At 33.3% G+C, this 26,296-nt stretch overlaps 1 protein-coding gene across 1 annotated transcript; it reads left to right on the top strand.

Annotated features, from left to right (window-relative positions):
* Positions 1-8,535: 8,535 nt before the first annotated feature.
* On the top strand, positions 8,536-25,074 carry LOC142357683 (uncharacterized). Its single transcript, XM_075409237.1, has 4 exons — positions 8,536-8,847; positions 13,784-13,902; positions 20,882-20,970; positions 24,780-25,074. Exons 1-4 carry the CDS (start codon positions 8,563-8,565, stop codon positions 25,055-25,057), a joined length of 771 nt encoding a protein of 256 aa, XP_075265352.1. The 5' UTR covers positions 8,536-8,562; the 3' UTR covers positions 25,058-25,074.
* Positions 25,075-26,296: the final 1,222 nt, after the last annotated feature.

Below are 26,296 nucleotides of genomic sequence, written 5' to 3'. Positions count from 1 at the left end.
TCTTAGAGTTGTCCAAATCAAACCAATTTTGGTATGGAGTATTCCCTGTGTACCTAGAGTCTAAAACAAAAAGAATTTTTGGTATATGTTGCCTAGGAATAGAGTTAGTATTTCATAAGGAAATTTGGGAATATTTCTGAATAATTTTAAATAAGTATATTTGAAAATAGGTCTTTTTCATCGGGTCAAGGAGTTGTCCAAATCAAACCAAACCCGGTATGGAGTATCTACTGTATATATAGAGTCTCAAACGAAAAGAATTTTTACTATAGCTTGCATAGAAAAGAAGTTAGTTTTTCGTACGGAAATTTGCGATTATTTCGAATAATTAATTTTAAAAATCTGTCTTTTTCGTCGGGTCAAGGAGTTGTTCAAAGCGAACCAAACTGATATCCCAGATTACCAGTAGTTTGTAGGTTGTAGTGCAAAAAGAATTTTTGTTATAGCTTGCCTAGGAAAAAGTTTAGTTTTTCATACAGAAATTTGCGAATTTCGCAAATAACGAATTTTAAAAATAGGTCTTTTTTGTCGGGTCAAGGAATTGTTCAAAGCGAACCAAAATGATATCCCAGACTACCAGTAGTATGTAGGGTGTAGTGCAAGAAGAATTTTTGGTATAGCTTGCCTAGAAAAAAATATAGTTTTTCATACGGAAATTTGCGAATTTCGCAAATAACGAATTTTAAAAATAGGTCTTTTTCGTCGGGTCAAGGAGTTGTTCAAAGCAAACCAAAATGATATCGCAGACTACCAGTAGTATGTAAGTTGTAGCGCAAAAAGAATTTTTGGTATAGCTTGCCTAGGAAAAAGTTTAGTTTTTCATACGGAAATTTGCGAATTTCGCAAATAACGAATTTTAAAATTAGGTATTTTTCGTCGGGTCAAGGAGTTGTTCAAAGCAAACCAAATTGATATCCCAGACTACCAGTAGAATGTAGGTTGTAGTGCAAAAAGAATTTTTGGTATAGCTTGCCTAGGAAAAAAGTTAGTATTTGATACGGAAATTTGCTAATAATTCAAATAAGTAATTTAAAAAATTGGTCTTTTTGATTAGGTCTTAGAGTTGTCCAAATCGAACTAAACTCGGTATGGAGAATCAGCAGTGTATTTAGATTGTAAAATGAAAACTATTTTTGAAGTATGGAGTATCCCATGGGTAACTAGATTGTAAAAAAAAAGAATTTTTGGTATAGCTTGCCTAGGAAAAAAGTTAGTTTTTCATACGGAAATTTGCTTTTATTTCAAATATTTAATTTTGAAATATAGTATTTTTCATATGGTCAAGGAGTTGTTCAAATCGAACCAAACTCGGTATCGAGTATCCCGTGGGTAACTAGACTGTAAAACAAAAAGAATTTTTGGTATAGCTTGCCTAGGAAAAAGTTCAGTTTTTCATACGGAAATTTCCGAATTTCGCAAATAACGAATTTTAAAAATAGGTATTTTTCGTCGGGTCGAGGAGTTGTTCAAAGCAAACCAAATTGATATCCCAGACTACCAGTAGAATGTAGGTTGTAGTGCAAAAAGAATTTTTGTTATAGCTTGCCTAGGAAAAAAGTTAGTATTTGATACGGAAATTTGCTAATAATTCAAATAAGTAATTTAAAAAATTGGTCTTTTTGATTAGGTCTTAGAGTTGTCCAAATCAAACCAAACCCGGTTCCTAGGAAAAAAGTTAATATTTCATACGGGAATTTGCTATTAATTCAAATAAGTAATTTAAAAAATAGGTCTTTTTGATTAGGTCTTAGAGTTGTCCAAATCAAACCAATTTTGGTATGGAGTATCCCCTGTGTACCTAGAGTCTAAAACAAAAAGAATTTTTGGTATATGTTGCCTAGGAATAGAGTTAGTATTTCATAAGGAAATTTGGGAATATTTCTGAATAATTTTAAATAAGTATATTTGAAAATAGGTCTTTTTCATCGGGCCAAGGAGTTGTCCAAATCAAACCAAACCCGGTATGGAGTATCTACTGTATATATAGAGTCTCAAACGAAAAGAATTTTTACTATAGTTCGCATAGAAAAGAAGTTAGTTTTTCGTACGGAAATTTGCGATTATTTCGAATAATTAATTTTAAAAATCTGTCTTTTTCGTCGGGTCAAGGAGTTGTTCAAAGCGAACCAAACTGATATCCCAGATTACCAGTAGTTTGTAGGTTGTAGTGCAAAAAGAATTTTTGTTATAGCTTGCCTAGGAAAAAGTTTAGTTTTTCATACAGAAATTTGCGAATTTCGCAAATAACGAATTTTAAAAATAGGTCTTTTTTGTCGGGTCAAGGAATTGTTCAAAGCGAACCAAAATGATATCCCAGACTACCAGTAGTATGTAGGGTGTAGTGCAAGAAGAATTTTTGGTATAGCTTGCCTAGAAAAAAAATATAGTTTTTCATACGGAAATTTGCGAATTTCGCAAATAACGAATTTTAAAAATAGGTCTTTTTCGTCGGGTCAAGGAGTTGTTCAAAGCAAACCAAAATGATATCGCAGACTACCAGTAGTATGTAAGTTGTAGTGCAAAAAGAATTTTTGGTATAGCTTGCCTAGGAAAAAGTTTAGTTTTTCATACGGAAATTTGCGAATTTCGCAAATAACGAATTTTAAAATTAGGTATTTTTCGTCGGGTCAAGGAGTTGTTCAAAGCAAACCAAATTGATATCCCAGACTACCAGTAGAATGTAGGTTGTAGTGCAAAAAGAATTTTTGGTATAGCTTGCCTAGGAAAAAAGTTAGTATTTGATACGGAAATTTGCTAATAATTCAAATAAGTAATTTAAAAAATTGGTCTTTTTGATTAGGTCTTAGAGTTGTCCAAATCGAACTAAACTCGGTATGGAGAATCAGCAGTGTATTTAGATTGTAAAATGAAAACTATTTTTGAAGTATGGAGTATCCCATGGGTAACTAGATTGTAAAAAAAAAGAATTTTTGGTATAGCTTGCCTAGGAAAAAAGTTAGTTTTTCATACGGAAATTTGCTTTTATTTCAAATATTTAATTTTGAAATATAGTATTTTTCATATGGTCAAGGAGTTGTTCAAATCGAACCAAACTCGGTATCGAGTATCCCGTGGGTAACTAGACTGTAAAACAAAAAGAATTTTTGGTATAGCTTGCCTAGGAAAAAGTTCAGTTTTTCATACGGAAATTTGCGAATTTCGCAAATAACGAATTTTAAAAATAGGTATTTTTCGTCGGGTCAAGGAGTTGTTCAAAGCAAACCAAATTGATATCCCAGACTACCAGTAGAATGTAGGTTGTAGTGCAAAAAGAATTTTTGTTATAGCTTGCCTAGGAAAAAAGTTAGTATTTGATACGGAAATTTGCTAATAATTCAAATAAGTAATTTAAAAAATTGGTCTTTTTGATTAGGTCTTAGAGTTGTCCAAATCAAACCAAACCCGGTTCCTAGGAAAAAAGTTAATATTTCATACGGGAATTTGCTATTAATTCAAATAAGTAATTTAAAAAATAGGTCTTTTTGATTAGGTCTTAGAGTTGTCCAAATCGAACCAATTTTGGTATGGAGTATCCCCTGTGTACCTAGAGTCTAAAACAAAAGAATTTTTGGCAGAACTTGGCTAGTTAAAAAGTTAGCATTTCATACGGAAATTTGCGATTATTTCCGAATAATTTTAAGTAAGTATTTTTGAAAATAGGTGTTTTTCATCGGGTCAAGGAGTTGTCCAAATCAAACCAAACCCGGTATGGAGTATCACCAGTGTTTATAGAGTCTAAAACAAAAAGAGTTTTTTGGTATAGGTTTCCTAGGAAAAAAGTTAGTATTTCATACGGGAATTAGCTATTAATTCAAATAAGTAATTTAAAAAAATAGGTCTTTTTGATTAGGTCTTAGAGTTGTCCAAATCGAACCAATATTGGTATGGAGTATTCCCTGTGTACCTAGAGTCTAAAACAAAAAGAATTTTTGGTATAGGTTGCCTAGGAATAGAGTTAGTATTTCATAAGGAAATTTGGGATTATTTCTGAATAATTTTAAATAAGTATATTTGAAAATAGGTCTTTTTCATCGGGTCAAGGAGTTGTCCAAATCAAACCAAACCGGTATGGAGTATCTACTGTATATAGAGAGTCTCAAACAAAAAGAATTTTTACTATAGCTTGCATAGAAAAGAAGTTAGTTTTTCGTACGGAAATTTGCGATTATTTCGAATAATTAATTTTAAAAACCTGTCTTTTTCGTCGGGTCAAGGAGTTGTTCAAAGCAAACCAAATTGATATCCCAGACTACCAGTAGTTTGTAGGTTGGAGTGCAAGAAGAATTTTTGGTATAGGTTGCCTAGAAAAAAATATAGTTTTTCATACGGAAATTTGCGAATTTCGCAAATAACGAATTTTAAAAATAGGTCTTTTTCGTCGGGTCAAGGAGTTGTTCAAAGCAAACCAAAATGATATCGCAGACTACCAGTAGTATGTAGGTTGTAGTGCAAAAAGAATTTTTGGTATAGCTTGCCTAGGAAAAAGTTTAGTTTTTCATACGGAAATTTGCGAATTTCGCAAATAACGAATTTTAAAAATAGGTATTTTTCGTCGGGTCAAGGAGTTGTTCAAAGCAAACCAAATTGATATCACAGACTACCAGTAGAATGTAGGTTGTAGTGCAAAAAGAATTTTTGGTATAGCTTGCCTAGGAAAAAAGTTAGAATTTGATACGGAAATTTGCTAATAATTCAAATAAGTAATTTAAAAAATTGGTCTTTTTGATTAGGTCTTAGAGTTGTCCAAATCGAACTAAACTCGGTATGGAGAATCAGCAGTGTATTTAGATTGTAAAACGAAAACTATTTTTGAAGTATGGAGTATCCCATGGGTAACTAGATTGTAAAAAAAAGAATTTTTGGTATAGCTTGCCTAGGAAAAAAGTTAGTTTTTCATACGGAAATTTGCTTTTATTTCAAATATTTAATTTTGAAATATAGTATTTTTCATATGGTCAAGGAGTTGTTCAAATCGAACCAAACTCGGTATCGAGTATCCCGTGGGTAACTAGACTGTAAAACAAAAAGATTTTTTGGTATAGCTTGCCTAGGAAAAAAGTCTATTTCAGTCTTACTATTATTCTAAGGTGAGGGCCTCGGGCCCGCATGAGGTGCACCACCCACCCCCTGCCCCGTTGAGAACCCGGTCAGTCGGTTTCACCCCGCTGGGATTTTTGTGCACCTCATGTTGGGGACGTAGTTGGCGTGCGGTCGATTTTTCTCTTCGGTCTGGTTCATAAAATCATCTTGGTCGGATTGTAAATTTGCGAATTTCGCAAATAACGAATTTTAAAAATAGGTCATTTTCATCGGGTCAAGGAGTTGTTCAAAGCGAACCAAATTGATATCCCATACTACCAGTAGTATGTAGGTTGTAGTGCAAAAAGAATGATTCGCCTAACTGCCCTACAAAAAAAGAAGATATCTCACACGGAAGTTTCGACTTTTTCGCTGACTTTATTTTAAAAAATAGTTGAATTTTATCGGGTCAAGGAGATGTCCAAATCGAACCAAACTCGTTATCGAGTATCCCATGGGTAACTAGATTGTAAAACAAAAAGAATTTTTGGTATAGCTTGCCTAGGAAAAAGGTTAGTTTTTCATACGTAAATTTGCGAATTTCGTAAAAAAACGAATTTTAAAAATAGGTCTTTTTCGTCGGGTCAAGGAGTTGTTCAAATCGAACTAAACTCGGTATCGAGTATCCCATGGGTAACTAGATTGTAAAACAAAAAAAATTTTTGGTATAGCTTGCCTAGGAAAAAAGTTAGTATTTCATACGGAAATTTGCGAATTTCGCAAATAACGAATTTTAAAAATAGGTCTTTTTCGTCGGGTCAAGGAGTTGTTCAAATTGAACCAAACTCGGTATTGAGTGTCCCATGGGTAACTAGATTGTAAAACAAAAAGAATTTTTGGTTTAGCTTGCTTTGGAAAAGAGTTAGTTTTTCGTACGTTAATTTCCGATTAATTCGATTAATTAATTTTGAATAATTTTTAAAAAAAGGTCTTTTTGATTAGGTCAAAAAATGTTGAAGTCAATCCAAACTCGGTATCGAGTGTCCCATGGATAACTAGATTGTGAAACAATGAAACAAAAAGAATTTTTGGTATAGCTTGCCTAGGAAAAAAGTTAGTTTTTCATACGTAAGTTTGCGAATTTCGCAAATAACGAATTTTAAAAATAGGTCTTTTTCGTCGGGTCAAGGAGTTGTTCAAAGCAAACCAAATTGATATCCCAGACTACCAGTAGTATAAAGATTGTAGTGCAAAAAGAATTTTTGGTATAGCTTGCCTAGGAAAAAAATAAGTATTTCATACGGAAATTTGCTATTATTTCAAATAATTAATTTTTAAACATAGTATTTTTCATATGGTCAAGGAGTTGTCCAAAGCGATCCAAACTCGGTATCGAGTATCCCATGGGTAGCTAGATTGTAAAACAAAAAGAATTTTTGGCATAGCTTGCCTAGGAAAAAAGTTAGTTTTTCGTACATTAATTTCCTATTAATTCGAATAATTAATTTTAATTAAATATTTAAAAAGGGTCTTTTTGATTAGGTCAAAAAGTTTTTGAAGTCAATCCAAACTTGGCATGGAGTATCCCTTGTATATATAGATTCTCAAACAAAAAGACTTTTTACTATAGCTTGCATAGAAAAGAAGTTAGTTTGTCGTACGGAAATTTGCGATTAATTCGATTAATTAATTTTAAAAATAGGTCTTTTTCGTCGGGACAAGTAGTTGTTCAAAGCGAATCAAATTGATATCCCAGACTACCAGTAGTATGTAGGTTGTAGTGCAAAAATAATTTTTGGTATAGCTTGCCTAGGAAAAAAGTAATTATTTCATACGGAAATTTGCTATTATTTCAAGTAATTAATTTTTAAATATAGTATTTTTCATATGGTCAAGGAGTTGTCCAAATCGAACCAAACTCGGTATCGAGTATACCATGGATAACTGGATTGTAAAACAAAAAGAATTTTTGACAGAGCTTGGCTAGGAAAAAAGTTAGTTTTGATACGGAACTTTGCTAATAATTCAAATAAGTAATTTAAAAAATTGGTCTTTTTGATTAGGTCTTAGAGTTGTCCAAATCGAACTAAACTCGGTATGGAGTATCACCAGTGTATCTAGAGTGTAAAACAAAAAGAATTTTTGGTATAGCTTGCCTAGGAAAAAAGTTAGTTTTTCGTACGGTAATTTCCGATTAATTCGAATAATTAATTTTAAATAATTTTTTAAAAAAGGTCTTTTTGATTAGGTCAAAAAAAGTTGAAATCAATCCAAACTTGGTATGGAGTATCCCTTGTATATATAGAGTCTCAAACAAAAAGAATTTTTACTATAGCTTGCATAGAAAAGAAGTTAGTTTTTCGTACGGAAATTTGCGATTATTTCGAATAATTAATTTTAAAAATAGGTCTTTTTCGTCGGGTCAAGGAATTGTTCAAAGCGAACCAAATTGATATTCCAGACTACCAGTAGTATGTAGGTTGTAGCGCAAAAAGAATTGTTCGCCTAACTGGACTACAAAAAAAGTAGATATCTCACACGGAAATTTCGACTTTTTCGCTGACTTTGTTTTAAAAAATATTTAAGTTTTATCGGATCTGTATGCATTTCTATGTATCTATTGGATGATTTATGTATAGAGTTTAAATTTCTGCTGTTAAATCCAATTTAATTTGTATTATTTTGTTCGGAGATGGAGTTTGAGCCCGGTCTTTTACCGAATGCTCTGCTCAAAATCTCCTATAGTTGTTTGTTTGTAACTCCGCCGTAGCCGGTCCCCATCCCGGTTGAGAGAAGGAGGAGGGAAACACACCCAGAACATACTGGAAAATCTCAAAAAGTTGTTCGTTAGTTCAACTGTAGATTTTTTCCGGCAGTATTTAACCTATTTCAGCTCTCAAAATTTATTGATAATTTTCAGCTGTAAAGAGGAAGATTTTCCCGGAAAATAACGGGGAAAAGAGTGTAAAGAGTGTAAATAGTGGTGTAAGAGTGTAATAATGAAAAGTGTAATAAGAAATAGAGAGTGGAAGAGTGTAAAAATTAAAAAAAAATACACTTTTATTCCAATTATAATGACCGGGGAAAAGAGTGTAAAGAGTGTAAAAATCCGCTTAATTAGCGGTGTAAGAGTGTAATTATGAAGAGTATAATTTTAAAATTAAGAGTGGAAGAGTGTAAAAATAATTTAAAGATGGAATATAAGAGTGTAAAATTAATGTACAGGTGGAATATAAAGAGTGTAAAAATAATTTAAAGGTGTAAAAGAAAAAGTGTAAAAGAAAATTGAAAGTGGAATTATTATTTGAATTTACACTCTTATTATTTAAAATTACACTCTTAAAATTACACTCTTACACCGTTAATTAAGCGGAGAAATAGGGGGGTAATTTTTTAATTTTTACACTCTTTACACTCTTTTCCCCGTTATTTTCCGGGAAAATCCTCCCCCCGGGCTCCACTCACTGTTTAATAATCATCCGCAGGTTGATTTCAGAAACTACGAATGACGTGTACGTCGATTTAAACAACGATAATTACCAAATGGTTAACAACGAAACTGAGGGCAAAATTGCAGCAGGTGAAAACAAAACCGTTCTGGCGACTTTCGAGAACTTTAAGGGCAAGAATGGCAACGAAATTAGTGATTTCGAAATTGGCTTCAGCAAAAACCCGAAAGATCCCTCAGTAATCTTGAATGATAGATGGAAGTTAAACCGAGTCTGGATCAACGATGGAAGTCACACCTGGTATTATGAATGCCACTGCTGGATCAAAAAACAAAGCCGATGGAAAAAACCAGAATTCATTAGAAAATATCCAGAAAAAGTAAAGAAACAAATTAGTTTTATTTTCAGTATCTTTTGATTTTCAGTTTAAAAAATGGAAATAAACTCGCACATTCTGGTCACATATATTAGTATAAAAAAATTATACTCGCAAAATTAGATCCCAGGAAAAAAATCTAATAATTCCAAACAAAAACTAAGTTAGCAGGTACATTTTTACTTCGGCACAATAAGACTTCACCATTTTTCTGTAGATTGTTTTCAAGAAGAAGGGTATAAATATGAAAGTACCCTGTTGAATACTATCTTCGGAAATTTTGAATTTCATACGGAACCCGGACGAGAAATTTGTGTCCTATCGATCAATCATTGTAATTTTACAGAGGTCGTTAATGATCGTTCTTTTTTTGCAGAAAATTGGCGGCATAGTGGCTACTATATAGAAACTTGTTCATCATTTTTTGGAAAAATGGCCACGAGGTTGTTGGCAGAGAAAAGCAGCGCTGAATCAGTTAAGACATTCTGTTTTTCAGGATGGCCAGTACTCTGTTCATGTCCCAAATTACGCGGCCCAATCTTGATTTTTGAGTTCAAATTACTGCATGAAGATTAACATGCTCATAATAACTCCCGCCGACAAGGTTTGCTTTATAAGCGACTCGAATTTCTGCGTGGGTACTTGAAACATTTAATTTGCGTAGCAAGCCGAAACCGCTAAGCTAAATTGGTTTGTGATTTTTAGCTGCAAACTAGCTTATGAACAAATAGTGTGTATACTACTATAATAATTACCAGTTATAAGCTACAAAAGTGTAACCGTATTCTGCTCAGACTTAATTTGAGCCCGTCATCTTTGAATCTAATTTTTTACAGGAGCGCAACAATTAAACATAATTTTTTCAATGCATTATCTGAGATGCATCGCAGCAGCAAGAAATTAAATTGTTTGTATATATTAAGAGACGTTCAGTTGAAAATTTTTTTTTTCAAAAATGGTTTGGTAAAAGAATTAACGTAATTTTAACAAAAAAACTTTATAGAAACAGTTTTTGAGACCCTTGTCTTTTATTTTAGTTACTCCTCTATTTTACTTTCTTCCAGACTTATTTTTTTTTCAACATATTTTCACCAAAGCCGTTTAAATAATTAATTTGAAATTACGATAACTTATAAATCCAAAAAAATCAATCAACTGGTGTTTTTCTGAGAAAATGAACCAAGTAATTTTTACCAGAATCCGGGTTTAGAGATCATCGCAAACTCATGCATGAGTATGCGATACTGATCGAAAGTGAAGAAGACAAATATTTGTTTCCTTGATAACAAAATATATAATGATCCGAAACAGACAGGAAAACCATATTTGCGTCCAAACCCGCATTCAAACCCTTTTAACTTCGGATTTAAAATACAAAATTCGGTCTGAGCTTTCAACTGATAATTTTTGTAAGTTTGAGCGGAATGATTAGGAAAAAATTTTTTGTTTGGTGTACAATTGTAAGTATAACAAAAAGTCATGAAATGGAATCCGCGTGACAAAAACATCAAATCCAAAAAAAAATTCCCTTATATTGCTAAAATACTTGGAAACAATTGAGTACTGACAAAAAACTATTGTTTTTCGATTTTCTTGTAGGAGACAACGAATAATTGGCTGCTTCGGGCAAAACCACTCCTTTGTCATTAATTATTTCAAAGACAATTTTAGTTTTGGTCGATTAACCTTCGTCTAAAGTTTCAGACACGACGGTCTTCAAAAAATACCTGCTTTTTTGTTGTTTTTATAACAAACACATGTCTTTAAGGCGTCTTTAATGTGATGTAACTCTTTTATAGAAAGGTAGGCTTTATCCGGTTAGAAATCGACGATCCATGCAATCAGAATGTTTTGACCTTCTTTCTATTCAGGAAACCAATACCCCTCAATCATGATGCTCTTGTCCCATACACCGAAATCAAACAGCCCTGCAAAAAACTGCTTTTTCTCCACACTGATAAATATTACCCGAGGCATTTTGAAAATAATTACACCCAGCAATAAGAAAAATGCTGAACCCAAAAAACGGATTGTCTGAGCAATAATTGACCGGACGATTTTGAGTTTGTCATCTGCACTTTTTCACTAAGAGTAGGACGCCAACCGAAGAATTTTGTCCTACAGAATGGTGAAAATCAAAATCATGTGATGGGAACAAAAAACATCTTTCCACTGTTTCGACAAGCTCCATTTTTGATCTCTCACGTATCAAGGTTGATTAGCAGGTATCATTGTACAGATAGCTCCTTTGACCCACTCAACAAAAAAATTCCTCGCCCCACCTCTCAACCGCATTTCTCTTCTGTTTTTTGACGTGAAGCCGAGTTGTCAAGTCAAAAGAAGACGATTTTGTCATGTTGTGTTCAAAATCGTCTCTTTTATTTTCTTCATTCTCATTCAGTGACAAAATTCTGTATTTTGGAATAGAGTTTTTTTTTCAATTCTGAGCATCTTCACAAATTTTTGAGAACCTAACTACTTTATTAAACTATTGTATTAAATCGGCGGGTTTTAGTTCGCAGCGAACAAGTAGAAAAATAGAGCCTACATTTCGAAAACATTCCTTTAAAAACGTGCGTTTTAAATGCGTTTCTGATGTCTCTCTTTCAGTCACCGTTCTTGAGAACACTAACTTTGTACATGCTTTGATCTGTTATATTTTATAGTATAGTAATGGTATTCAACTAATCAACTGTGCTACTCCTGAAGAACAAATAATATAGAATACCTTGTTTCCAGAAAAAGAAAGAAATATCATGAAAAAATAGAATTTTTTGGTTCTGCTTTCTAAGGGTTTCTTTGCCGTCTATAATGCTCTTTTTTTGCACCCAAAGTAGCTCTTCTGTGTTATTGATTGTTTTGTTCAACGGAACAGGTCAAATGTATGAACATATAAAATACTTCAAAAATTACTTTTAAAAATTAATTAATTAATTTAATAGATCACTGCGTGTTTTTGCGCGAAACCTGAAAGTTATATCGCGGAACCTGAAAGATAAATGGCATTTGTTACTTCGATTGACCTTCAAATGTAAGCGTTCCAATAAAATCCTGCTCAATAGTAATTTCGATCAGCAGAAAACTGGAAGAATCTGCATCAAACACTGCATACGAAACCCCCCCATTACGTACCTTCTTGTGTTTAGAGGTTTTATTTCACATAAAAAACAGAACTCCTTCTTCAAGGGACATCCGAAAATATAACATCTGCTTACAATAACTGTCTAGGGAAAACATAAAAAATAGATTTCTTCTTCAACTTTTTTTGGCTTAATAAATACAAATTGATATTTTTCTATTGAGTCGAGCTCCTAATGATTTTTACGGGTCTAGGAAAAAAAACCCTCATGGAAAAAAACCCCACTTAATTTTCGATAGGAAATAAACCCCCACGGAAAATAACCCCCACGGAAATAAACCCCCACGGAAATAAACCCCCACGGAAATAAACCCCCATTTTAAAATTGAATTTCGGTTGAGATAATTTGTTTGGTTGTGATAGGTTCATATCAATTCCCACGGGCCGCTGAGGCATGGCCATGGCCCGCGAGGCATGGCCAAACGCGCTAAATGCGCAGCTCTTTAATAGTAAAGTGGGGGCTATTTCCGTGGGGGTTTATTTCCGTGGGGGTTTTTTTCCGTGGCGGTTTATTTCCTATCAAAAATGAAGTGGGGGTTTTTTTCCGTGGGGGTTTTTTTCTGCAAGCAAAAAATACTTTCATTTTTCTTCTTCTTTTTACTTCGAATGAAAAATTTTCTAGCGAGACAGAACTTTCTCTAATTTGTTGCAACTTACGAGATGACGAAGTACTCTTATCAATTAGGGTTCTAATTGAACAAAAGTTGGTCTTAGCTGAGATTTAAAAATTTGGGGAAATGTTTCTATTGTGATTTTTGGCTGACTTTTAAACATCCTTTTACGAGTTTGAAAAAAAAACTGATTGAATATACAGATTCCGCCAGCGTGGTTTGATTGATAGGCGAGTCAAAAACAGAAATTAATCTTGAAAGATCTTGCAAATTTCTTGCTAAAAAAGTTAATCTTATAAGATCATATAAAACAGAGTTTTTCTTGCAAGATTAACTTCTTATGTAAAAATCCTGCCATTAGGATAGAAAGCAGCCAAAAATAGCTAAAATGAGGGACTAAATGGCAATTGAAAACACCATCCCGTAGAAAAAGAACTTTAACCCTGAACAGAAAAACAGTTTAAAATACAGAAGAACAGAAAAACAATTAAGGAATATCTCCAATCACTGGTTTCTTTCGTATTTCTAGCGAATAACCAGATTACAGAAATTTTCTTGCATATTTCTGTCCCAGTGTTTCTTAAGCCAAATTTTCGTTGCAACTGATTGCCTTTGTAGAATTTAAAGTTTCTCGAAAAGTTTCAAACTGCCAAATGACTGACAACGCTTTCTCTTTTACAACTGGTGAAATTATATCAAGGGTTTTTGATGTCCAAGGGCTCTGGAGGGGTCATTTTTCAACTGAAAGAAAGCCGTACTCAAGGTAGCCCCCAGAAAAACGGCTTGAATTCGAGCTTCGCAACAATAGTAGTCAGAAGAACGAAAATTTTTTACTAGCTTTGAAGTTTGTTGATATATTCTGTGCTAGGAACAGACGAGCTGTCTTTCTGACATAAACATTAATTTTTTTATCAAAATGGCCAATTTTTTTAAAAAAAAGACTGTTCCTGACATATTGAAATAAGATTAATATATGGAATCAGTTGTTTTTATATATTTTATCATTCTCCATCAATTCTAGCACGTGAGGTACTTTTGAAACTTTAAAATCAACTTTAAAAAAGAACAATGAATTTGAAGAAAAAACATCCCAATCATGTAAATTGCCCTCCAAAAAAAAACTATTGCACCGTTATCTTAGAAATATTAAATTAATGTTCACAATAACATTTATTTCTGTTTACTGAAGGGTTGGTGGCCCACGAGTTGTCCCAATGGCACTGTTGCAGTGATGGGCATTGGAGACAGATGCTTCAAATACCAGAATTGGGTCACCATATTTGATGTTGCTCAGGATTCATGTCGCAAGTAGGCAACAATGCTCACCAACTATTAACTTTCTCTTCATGCTTATTTATTGCCAAAAAAGAGTCTTGGAAAGAAAGTCCGCATATAATACTACGCGGGTCAAGGTTTGGTCGGAAAATAATGTAAGATTTGCGAAAATTAGTGGTGAAAAAAATAGGGTTCACCGCAAGGCGCCCGCATCTTGTTGCGACGAATCCGGTGAAAGCGGTGAATTTTTGCAATATTTCTGGTTTTTAGCGGTGAATTTTTGTAAGATTTGCGGTTTACAGCGGTGAAATTTTTATTTTTACCGCTTAAGCGGTGAAAAAAAATAATTCACCGATACCGACGCGAAGCGGTGAAAATAAAAATTTACAGTGATTTTCAGTGGTGAATTTTCGTAAGATTTGCGATTCTTAGCGTTGAATTATTTTTTTCCACCGCATTCATCGCATTCAATGCTAAAAATTGCAATCCTTATATCTTTTCACCGAATTCGCCGCAAATCTTACATTTTAAAGCAATTTTTAGGGTTTACACCTCGACCCGGGTAGATGAATGACACCGGATGGCCAAACGTACTACGGTAAGGTTTAAATCTAAGATGAAAACCGGACTCAGAACTCCGAACTCAGACCGGGTCGTAGTACGGGCGTACTGAGTCTTAATGGTTGATTGACGGTGGTAGCGTAGAGGTATTTTCAGGATTGAGAAGGTGCTGTAATAAAACGGTACCGGTTTTTTTTCCAAAACTTTGTCCAGAGGTTTGTGGATTTGAACTTGCGGCGTAACGGTTAAAATGTTTGCAATCCAGTTTTAATGTAATTGAGAACGGAAAATTGTCAAAACATGTTAATTGGTGGATAAAAAATGTAGAAAAAGTCAATATAAAAAACTTATATTTGTCCAAAAAACGTCTAGATTCGTTTATCCCAAAAAACCGATGCCAAAAAACATGAGAATTATTAAAAAAATACAGATAGAACACATAGGGATGGTAAAAAGAAAACAACCGCATTAAGGCTAAATGATCAAGACTCGATTGAGTCGATATTATTGGTTTGTTCCAATTTTTTAAAATTGAAATAAGAAATTGTTGAAACATAGACTTTAATTAGTTTTGTCGAATGTTCCCTATATCTTCATCAAAAATCTCTAGACAAGTAAGACATGTAATTGTACTTGCCAATTGTAGGAAAGCAAAAACAGACTGGTATTATTACTTTTCCATAACCAATAAAATTCTATAAAGTCTTGGTATTGGTATAATTTTCTTATTTATGGATTGTCAAAATAATTACGATTTCACTGTTATGATTTATTGTTATAAAGTGCATGTTTTGGGTGGAATCTTTGTCAATCATCAATTAAATTAATTTCTTTACTAAAAAAAGACAAGAAAAAACAAAAATGACTTATGGTTCTCTTACTTCATACTTCTTCCAAAATTTCCTTGCGTAAAGTCACGTTCCCAGTTGCTAGAATTATGTCAAAAATCTGTTGAAACAAGGAATTTCTAATTGCTTAAGTTATGCAGAGACTCTCCTGACAAAACAATATGTGTTTGTTAGATATATGCTGAAATTATGTAAGAAATGTGCTGGAAAACTAAAAGAAATGTGCTGAAAAACTAAAAGAAATGTGCTGAAAAACTGAAACAAATGTGCTGAAAAACTAAAAGAAATGTGCTGAAAAACTGAAAGAAATGTGCTGAACAACTGAAAGAAATGTGCTGAAAAACTGAAAGAAATGTATTGAAAAACTGAAAGAAAGTTGCTGAAAAACTGAAAGAAATGTGCTGAAACACTGAAAGAAATGTGCCAAAAAACTGAAAGAAATGTGCTGAAAAACTGAAAGAAATGTGCTGAAAAACTGATAGAAATGTGCTGAAAAACTGAAAGGAATGTGCTGAAAAACTGAAAGAAATGTGCTGAAAAACTAATAGAAATGTGTTGAAAAACTAAAAGAAATGTGCTGAAAACCTCAAAGAAATGTGCTGAAAAATTGAAAGAAATGTGCTGAAAAACTAAAAGAAATGTTTTGAAAAACTGAAAGAAATGTGCTGAAAAACTGAAAGAAAAGTGCTGAAAAACTGAAAGAAATGTGCTGAAAAACTGAAAGAAAGTTGCTGAAAAACTGAAAGAAATGTGCTGAAAAACTGAAAGAAATGTGCTGAAAAACTAAAAGAAAGTTGCTGAAAAACTGAAAGAAATGTGCTGAAAAACTGAAAGAAATGTGCTGAAAAACTGAAAGAAACTTGCTGAAAAACTGAAAGAAATGTGCTGAAAAACTGAAAGAAATGTGCTAAAAAACTGAAAGAAATGTGCTGAAAAACTGAAAGAAATGTGCTGAAAAACTGATAGAAATGTGCTAAAAAACTGAAAGAAATGTGCTGAAAAACTGAAAGAAATGTGCTGAAAAACTGATAGAAATGTGCTGAAAAACTAAATGAAATGTGCTGAAAAACTCAAAGAAATGTGCTGAAAAACTGAAAGAAATGTGCTAAAAAACTGAAAGAAGTGTGCTGAAAAACTGAAAGAAATGTGCTGAAAAACTGATAGAAATGTGCTGAAAAACTGAAAAAAATGTGTTGAAAAACTGAAAGAAATGTGCTGAAAAACTGATAGAAATGTGCTGAAAAACTAAAAGAAATGTGCTGAAAAACTCAAAGAAATGTGCTGAAAAATTGAAAGAAATGTGCTGAAAAACTAAAAGAAATGTTTTGAAAAACTGAAAGAAATGTGCTGAAAAACTGAAAGAAAAGTGCTGAAAAACTGAAAGAAATGTGCTGAAAAACTGAAAGAAAGTTGCTGAAAAACTGAAAGAAATGTGCTGAAAAACTGAAAGAAATGTGCTGAAAAACTAAAAGAAATGTGCTGAAAAACTGAAAGAAATGTGCTGAAAAACTAAAAGAAATGTGCTGAAAAACTGAAAGAAATGTGCTGAACAACTGAACGAAATGTGCTGAAAAACTGAAAGAATTGTGCTGAAAAACTGAAAGAAATTTGCTGAAAAACTGAAAGAAATGTGCTGAAAAACTGAAAGAAATGTGCTGAAAAACTAAAAGAAATGTGCTGAAAAACTGAAAGAAATGTGCTGAAAAACTAAAAGAAATGTGCTGAAAAACTGAAAGAAATGTGCTGAACAACTGAACGAAATGTGCTGAAAAACTGAAAGAATTGTGCTGAAAAACTGAAAGAAATTTGCTGAAAAACTGAAAGAAATGTGCTGAAAAACTGAAAGAAATGGGCCGATTTTTTTTATGAGAAATGCGTCTACAAGTGCTGAAAATACTTTCATAATGTACGAGCGGTAGCTAAAATTAATTTAAACACACTTATCAAATTTTAAACATTTTCTGCAGATCTCAAAATGTTCTGCTTCCACTCAGCGACAGCGGCCAACATGGTTTAGAATTTCAACAAGTATAAATTCAAAATAACGATGGAAGCAAAAATTATAATTTCTGATTGGCAACGCTAAGCACAGGTTAGAAACAGGATGCACGTGTACGTAAAACTGCCCTAATTTTTTATGGTTTGTTACTTAGCGTTTAGTTCCGTGATTACTTTTCATAAATTCCACGTTCATGCTTTAGCGTTTATTTTAGAGCTTAGCATTGCTTTCACCTTACATAAATTCAACTCTTAAACTTTTTGCGTTTACCTTAAACTAGGAGGCAAATGAAACACGATTTGATGTCACAAAATGCAAATAGAACAGAGGATATTGGTTATAATCTAAGACAAGGAGGCTCGGTAATGTGAGTTCGCACATAAAGTTCTGACAGCGCTCATCCAAATTTTGGGCATAAGTTCTTACCAAATGAAGAACAGATTTAAAGCCCCCCCCCCCCAAATTACAATTGTTTTTCAAAAAAATGAGTATGAACAAAAAACTGCATCAAATAACTCAGTGGAATAAACAAAAGGACGCATTAGATTAATGAGGTCAGCGATTATTAAGAAAGCATGTCAAGACGAACAAAAAAACCAAACAACAATAACAACAAACAATAATTACATCCAAAACTTTATGATCATTTTTAAAAAGTTTTAAGATGTGCTTCATTAGAAAACATATGTGACCACTCCATAATAAGGCTCGGTTATAATTAGACAAAATAAGAACAAAAAAACAGCAGTTAAGAAACAGGCATATATTTTCAAAAACAATTAATTTCAATGTAATGAAAGCAATTAGATAGCAACTGCAGACACCTAACACGTTTTTGTCAAAGAGGACAATAAGACCTGTTATTATCCAATTTTTTATGCAGTTACAACAAAGAACAACAAATAGAGTCAACAAAAAAAATCAATTAAAACTTAAGAGAAAACGCTTTCGAAGTCGTAGAGCAGTTTTTTGTCCCGAAAAGTATGTCTTCCTCGAACGTCAATAATTTGTCACCCGACCTCTTGATAACGAGAGTAGGTAACAACCAGATTTCATAAAGATAAATAAAGGCAAAATTAAGTAGATCATTTGCCTTTTTCGAAAACAATTTTTTTCAAAGTCATGAAGTCCATTAGCTACAAAATGAATAAGTTAAATTGGTCCGTTTGTTTGTCCAAAAGAAGCACTTGAGACCTGTAATCATTCAGAATAGGTCTTACGTCTACAAAAAAAACTTCAAAAAAAGACCAAAATCGGAAGCCATTTTTTTGCGAAAAAACTATGCCGATGCCAGTAAATTCATGACGAATTCTTTAAAAACATTAAATTTTGGTACATCTGAATCTTCCACTATTAACAGTCATGTCATATGTGACCGTCAATGACGAGACTAGGTAACAAATAGTCAAACATGCAAAAATGCATGCAAAGTAAGGATCTGTTTTTTTGATAACTATTGTTTTTAAAGTCATGAAAAACATCAGCTATCTTCTACAATTGGAAGATAGGCTTATTTGTTTCTACATAGTAAACTAATGAGACCATATTTAATCAGAAAGTTTAATACGACTAAGAGGACAAAATAAAAACGACAATTAATGACAAATGTAAAAAGTTCAATTAAGTTCTTCGAGAAAGGGGTAAAACTAAAAGCTATACATATGAAGACTTTTATATGTACAATTGTGCATTATTGTGAAGGCTGAAAATATAATATGTGAACTCTCAATTATTCGAAAATGTGATAAATTGAGCAAAAATGTGAAAAATGGGTCAATGCCTAAAAGTCAAAAAAAAGTTTTCGTGAAATCTAGTAGAATAAAAGCCAGATATCTAAAACTTATCGCGTAGAACGGCAAAAAACAATAATTTTTATCCCAAAAAAGAAGAGTAGGAAGAAGCATTGTTTCTTTGCTTGCACAAAGCTACATGTGTCCAATTTAAGAGAAAAATAGTGACAATTTTCAATACGCCATTAATTATTTAAAAGTCAAACATATTCTACAGTCAAAACGACCATAGTCTTTCGATTAAGGAAACTAGGTCCATTAATTTGGTACTAATCAGGAGGCCAGTTGTATCTATCAACAGTAAGCTTTGGTTTGAATTGTTCTGTTCTTTGATTAACATGAAAAAGATCGAATTATTTCTAAGAAAAGACCGACTGATTACAATCCGAACTATTTTTGGATTGCCGCAGTCCAAGATTGCACCAAAAACAACCCTGCTAATACTTCTGGTCCACTAAAAACATTCAATTGTTTTTATTGTTATATATCCAGATTACTTGTTAGATAGATGATCAAAAACAAATGCTGCGTTTTTGATAATCATAAAGTTAGCAAAAGCGGCAAAGTTTGGATTCCAGACTACACTCAATGGGAATCGAATTAAGACTAGCTCCCTTTGTAGTTTAAAAGGGTTGTGATAGTTGTTTTTTGGGTGTGCACTTCCAGCAATTCAATCAAAGTGGACTAAATTGGCTTTTCGGGCAGTTTTTGATGAAAAATTTTAGACAAGATTTTAGCCAAAAAAATAAATCAAAATTGTCAACAAAAGTATTTTTGTCTTTGAATTTAAATCAACAGTAAAATTGTTGACAATTCTTATATATTTCTAAAATGGATAAATTTTTACAAAAATTCCCGAAATTGTGAATAAAAATAAAGCAAATCGGTCTAATAATCACAAAAATTTGAGCCACGATAACTCCCTCTAGAAAACCAAATTGAAAAATTAAAATTAATTTTTGGAATCCACGGTGGACGGCTTTTTGATGATACCACTCACATATCTCTTCGATGAGTATATCGATTGATCAAAATTGACTGAAAGGAAAAAACAATTTGACTATATAGTTCCTCCCCCCTCATGAGGGTCGGATCAACATAAGTGCCGTTGTTTAAATGCAATTAATTTTTAAACTATGATTAAAAGTTGCCTGCAAACGAAAACAGCAAACTCCCTCAATTTTAAATTTCTTTTCTATTTAAAAGCTACATGAAACTTTTAGCCGTCTCAGGCAAAGTATACACTAGAAGAATCGAGAATACAAATTGATTAGATACAAACAAATGACATCTATTCTTAAAACGCGTCCTCCATTAAATGCTGTGAACAAAAAACAATTATGCTGAATTAGCAGGTAAATATTTTTTGAGTGAAAATAAACTTAATTTTATGACTGACAAAAACTTTTGCACACTTGGGGAACTACTGGGCCAAATTTGTTTTAGGGTTTACAGAATGTTTTGACACGACTGATTTTTTTTTGAGTAACCGTTCCCCCGGTTAGTATCGAATAACGAAAACACAAAGGCTAATTTCATTTTAAGTTTAAGTTACAACTAATTTTTTGCTAAATCAGACAAATTATACCTGAGTATAGGTGTAAATTTTTTCTTTCTGATTGGAAAAGCTGTTAGACGTAGTAAAAGTCAACATACTATTGCTTTCACTTTGCAAAAAAAATATAAAAGAAAAATACAAAATATATGATATAGTCCATCGAAAGATCATGTTCTTATTTAAGAGTATTGGAAAGTCAAACAAAATTTGAGCATATTTAAGACAGAATAGATTCAATTTCTTGATGCTGTTACAGGTCCTATCAAGAATATGAGAGCACGCTGTTTTATCCAGTATCAAGCATGAACATAGTGAAAGTGGAAAAGCACTTTAAACTGCAAAAAGGTCAGTAAAATCATGTAAATTTAAATAAAAAATCTATAAATCAAAACATGAGCGAAGATTAAGTCCAGCATCTTAGCTGAGTCTCTGCAAAGAAATGTTGCAAATTTTGCGACGTCTAGCGATGAGAGAAGAATTCATTTTCAACGCTGAGTGGTTAGTGTGTGAATGTTCAGTGTATGTGTGATATTAAGTATCTTAAACAAGTTTTAGAAACTTTAGTTTAAGCAATTGAACTAATCTTTAGACAACGTAAATGATTTAGATTAATTAAGAATTGCTTTTTATCGTAAGAGCTATGGTAAAATTGAAGAAACACAAAAGATTCAAATTTGATTAGGTGCTATACAAAACTTATTTATCAACCATCAATCGATCTCTCAAACAAACTCTTTCATTCTCACGATTAGACTCAAATAATTTCATCAAAAAGAAAAACACATCTAAGATCTCTTCACATGCCAATCAATTAAAACATTTTTGGTAATCAAAAATGTATCTAAATAATTTCGATAAGTACTAAAAAGACGAGCTAATACCTAAATGAGCTCAGATTCAATTTTAATTTAAAACTCAATTTACTGAAACAAACTGACCAGTGTCACCAGACCACAAATTGTGGATCTGCAGTATCATGTCTTTTTGTGGCAAAATGACGCCTGGAGAAAAAAGGACAAAATCAAGACTGACTGAACCATCACAGAACTACATGTAACGAACCTCTTTCTTGGACCGTTCGGCAAGGAGCAATCTTAGATTTCGGAACATAGTAATTTCTATGAAGCTGTTAAACACTCTGTTTGAACAGATGAGATTAGGAATTCAAGAAAACAGTTCTTCAAAAGACAGAGTAGTAATTGCAGAGAAGGCAAAAAATATATAGGTAATGTAAAGTGTAGGGGAATCAAACGAACAATTCATAGCACGTCCCACAGAAGGAGCATGTTGTCGTAACGTCAAAAACTCAAAGCTGTATCAATCGTCAAGAGGAGCGGTTGATATTTAAAATGTTCTCTCATGATTGAATGACCCTCTAGCAGCACTTATACTACCAGATGATAATGATAAGGAACCAGAAATTTCCGTTGCCGTGAAGACCGAGAGTCTAAATTTCAGATTGCTCCTCAATACGCGTTGTGATTTTTCAAAAAAAAAGTGCAGTAATTGAAACTACCGACGAGCAGTTCGGCAAACAAAATACTCGTTGTGAACAGTCGACTACACGTGAAAACCTCGAGAAAATCTCGAGAATTATCTCAAATAGTTAGATGCGCTAGCCACTTATTATGAGAGATCGATTACCGATTTTTCCAACAAACTACCCTCCAATGACATGAGAAAAAGCAATTTCTCATAGGGCAAAAAGCAACAAGAATTTTTGGAGAAAAAATACAAATAAGTGTACCGATTACAGTTGGTACAAAGAAGCCATTATTGTTGATCAACCCTGTGAAAAAAAAATTGGTGGGGTCCTGTTGAAAAAAAGTCAATCTAGTGAAATAAATTGCTATCTAGTAAAAACGAAAAACCAATTGTCTCCAACTAAACAGAACTTTTCGAAAACAGTGCAAAAATCACTGGAAGTTGTCTTTGGAGTCTTCGATTGAAGAAAGGGCCATAGCAGTTTTGGGATCACTTTTGAGTTGAAGTAATAAACACTTGGAGAGTAACTTCCACACGCGGATGCACTGCGAAGAATGAATTTTGACACAAACTAATCTAACAACGGTTGAACTGGCTTCGCAGTAAAAAAAACTATCTTTTCTGTCAGAGTGACTTGACAACCAGTGCTGAAATCAGAATAGAAATTGGAACAAATATCTTATCTTGATCAAATAAAATTTAGCAAAGCTGACAAATGCAAAGCACTGTTTAGAAGCAAAAGTAGTATAAGAAAAACAAAAAGGCAACAAAAACAAATGAGAGAAATTCACTATAGTGTTTTCTATTCATTCCACGCAAACTCAGTTATTTGATTTCGACTAAAGCGCTTGGAACACATCGTTGTAAAATGCAACTCAAGCACCATTCATAACGATGGTCGCCTGACAATACTCATGATTTTCAACATTTCGTTACTAGAATTAAGGATTGTCTAACAAACAGACATAGCCTTGAAAAAGTCTTCTATGGGCCAAAAGCCGACATTTGGGAACGGCTCCAAAGGGAAGTCGTTTTTTTTATTACAATATTACCATCTTAGAAATTATTTCAGGTCAGATAGAAGATTTGGAATACCTAACACTTTACTATAAAAATTGATTCCAAATCTGTATGTGGTGATTTATCGTGTGGATCAAGTTTATATATTGTGTGGATCAACAAGATTTAAAATCTGGAATCACGAGTATATCTACGAAGTGATATTGTACTAGCTGGAAAACCACTTCAGATAGTTACGCGGGCACGTCAATCCAATCGCAACGTGACATTTAGAGCATTCCTGTACCATTTTTAACGTGCCATCGCCATTATTCAAAAACATGGCCAGAAATCCAGTTGAGCTAATACAGAAACGCTAGTATCCAGATCTATTTTTAATTTGCGCAAGCTTATTCTCACCGAGCCCAATGAAAAGACGAAGAAGTCTATGGCGACTTTCAGTTTGAGAAAAAGCTTTCATGCATCCAGAATAATCGAAGTGGACTATTCTACAAAATCAAATTAGTAGACTAACTAAAGATATTGGGATATTGAGACAAGAGTTGAGGAGACGCTTTTTGATGGAGTACCACAAGTTGAGAACACATATGTGACGCCCTCGAATAAGAAAAAACCAATTGCAACAATATCAACCGCAGAAAAACCAAAATTGAAATATCAGAGCCTTCACGAACTTCAACAAGAAGTTGTGAACAGCAAAACAGATTTTGAAGAACAAATTTATGCAAAATTACTTAAAACAGTAGGGATGATCTGATGATACTTATCATGACTTATATATTTTATAAAATTTGATTTCATCTCACCGAAATGTACCTGAATTTGATGCAGCTCTGCTGTTTGTTTTTAAACACTTCTCGTTATTTTGAAGAGCTGTGAAAAATTTCAAATTGATCGAGTGCTATTTTAATCCTATGTATCGACCATCAAGCGATCTCTCGAGCAAAGTTTCTTCTTCTTACGATTTTAATCTCTTATATATTTGTATATATATATATATATATATATATATATATATATATATATATATATATATAAATACATATGTTTATATATATGTATAAATATTTTGCCATGCTCCCATATAAAAATTATTATCATCTTGAAAAAACCAATGTCGTCAAGACTCTATATAGAATAATCGCCATCGGAATTCCGAACAATGAGTTATCAACATGCAAATCAAGTAAAAACTGTTGAAATGTTCCAATTTTCTAATTATTTTTTCGCCTAGATAAGTACTATGAAAACGAGCTATTTTCTGTATGTTTTCTTTTTCCAATTTAAATTTAAATTCAATCTATCGAATTTTTCGACATGTGTATCCAACCACGACATAATGGAAAGAAATTGGCGATTTATATGTAAAAATTCTGGTAAAGTCAGCTATCAATTTTTTTGTGTGACAAAATTTAACGCAGTTCCTGAAAAATATTTGTTCACTACGGACTTCAAAGTGGCAATTGGCTTTAAGGCTTCAGTTCTTTTTTTATCTTGACTTTTAGGATTTTTGGGGCATATATAAAAGGCCCTTTCTTACATATGTTAGGACAATGTTTGTGAAATTAAATTATTGCTAGTATGGACGAAATGGTCCAAATCGAAATGGCACTTTCAAAGAGGACTGGATATGTATTTCTGTTTGACAGGCTCGTACTGGATGGGTTTTGAGCACTTTACAACCAGACCCATCATTGATGATTACATGGATATACCTTTCTGGGGAGAAACTAAAAAATTCCAACCAATCAGTTTCGAGCACAATGAGTGGGCCGCAGGTTATCCCAAGTTTGGCAATTCTAGGACCTGTGGTTGTGGAAAAGTGGGAACAGGTGGACTTCTGCGCACGTGTTCGTGTACAAACAGCCTTCCATATATATGCGAAGTTAATTCTCCAACGAACAATTTAGATGATAACAAAGATTGACTGGCTCGATCCGTGGTGATTTGTGGGTACAAGCCTGATCGTATTAAAACTTTCTGAGAATTGACTGAACTTAGAACTGATATCAACCATGGGTTCCCCAACCAAGCATACCTTAAATTTATGAGTTTATAGCCATGAGTTTTTTTTAAAAAAAAAGGATCTTTTCCGTTTGTGCCCCCCCCCCTCAGCTTAGTGGGCGCATATATTATTTGCATCCCCCAGACACACGTGCCATATTCTTACATAATAATTTACTATATGCAATGACACGTGCTCTGTAACTGGGGGGCGCATATCGTACTGGGAGAGGGCACAAACGGAAAAGATCGAAAAAAGATAACAGAACATATAGTAATAATCTTTAACTTAGAGCCAATAATTGATAACACAACTGAAGATTAACTGAAATGGTTAAAAAATTGGTGAAAATGGAGGGGAGTTTCGAATCAGCTCTAACAAGAATTTGATATGTATTTGAGTTGGTAGTGGCCAGACCCAATTTTTTATCCAGAACATTGAGATAAGTCGCACCAGACCCCCCCACCCCATATCGACTGCGACCCAAGGCGGTCTGACCAATATAGTTCTTGGATTTTGAGCCTCATTCTGGGGCGGTAGTTTAAACCGCATCGCAAAATCAACAGAATTCTTGTTACGAAAAAAAAAACATCGTTTATTTGACTATACTCGATACATTGACGTAAACGCCATTGCGCTGTTGCGTGAGCCCTAAAAAGTATCGAATCTTTTCCGTTTTGTACCCCCCCTGCTTACTAGTTGCGTATTATCCCCCCACCCCCAGACGCACGTGCCATCATTGTGCATAATGATTTACTGCCTAACGGACGTCTTCTGTAAGAATATGTGCATAACGTCCTTGGGGAGGAAAAAAGCAAGAGATTCGAAATATTGAACGCATTCACAGTTTTTACGATGGCCAAAAAAAAGAAAAATAAGGCTGACATTATTCAGATTTGATGTTTGTGTTCAGAACAAGAGGGGTTCACGCACACAAGAGTTTTTTTACCCATCACTCACATTAATTTTTTTTTAAAAAAAATAATCAAAGTTTAACAAAATTGCAGAACGCAGATTACAGCAGAACATCGCCAGACCTCTCTGTATTAAAACACAGCTGAACCTTAATCGTATAAGCGTCATATCAAAAAAGCTCTGCTCTCGTCAGTCCCTGGTGTCAAAGTATTGAATAAAAAATCTGATCCTGCTGTGACTCTTTTC

Source organism: Convolutriloba macropyga, unplaced genomic scaffold (genome assembly GCF_964194025.1).
Source record: "Convolutriloba macropyga unplaced genomic scaffold, txConMacr16.3 SCAFFOLD_1114, whole genome shotgun sequence".
NCBI classification, from domain to species: domain Eukaryota; kingdom Metazoa; phylum Xenacoelomorpha; order Acoela; family Convolutidae; genus Convolutriloba; species Convolutriloba macropyga.
Note: the sequence above shows the minus strand (reverse complement) of the source record. Positions and strands in the feature narration are given on the sequence as shown.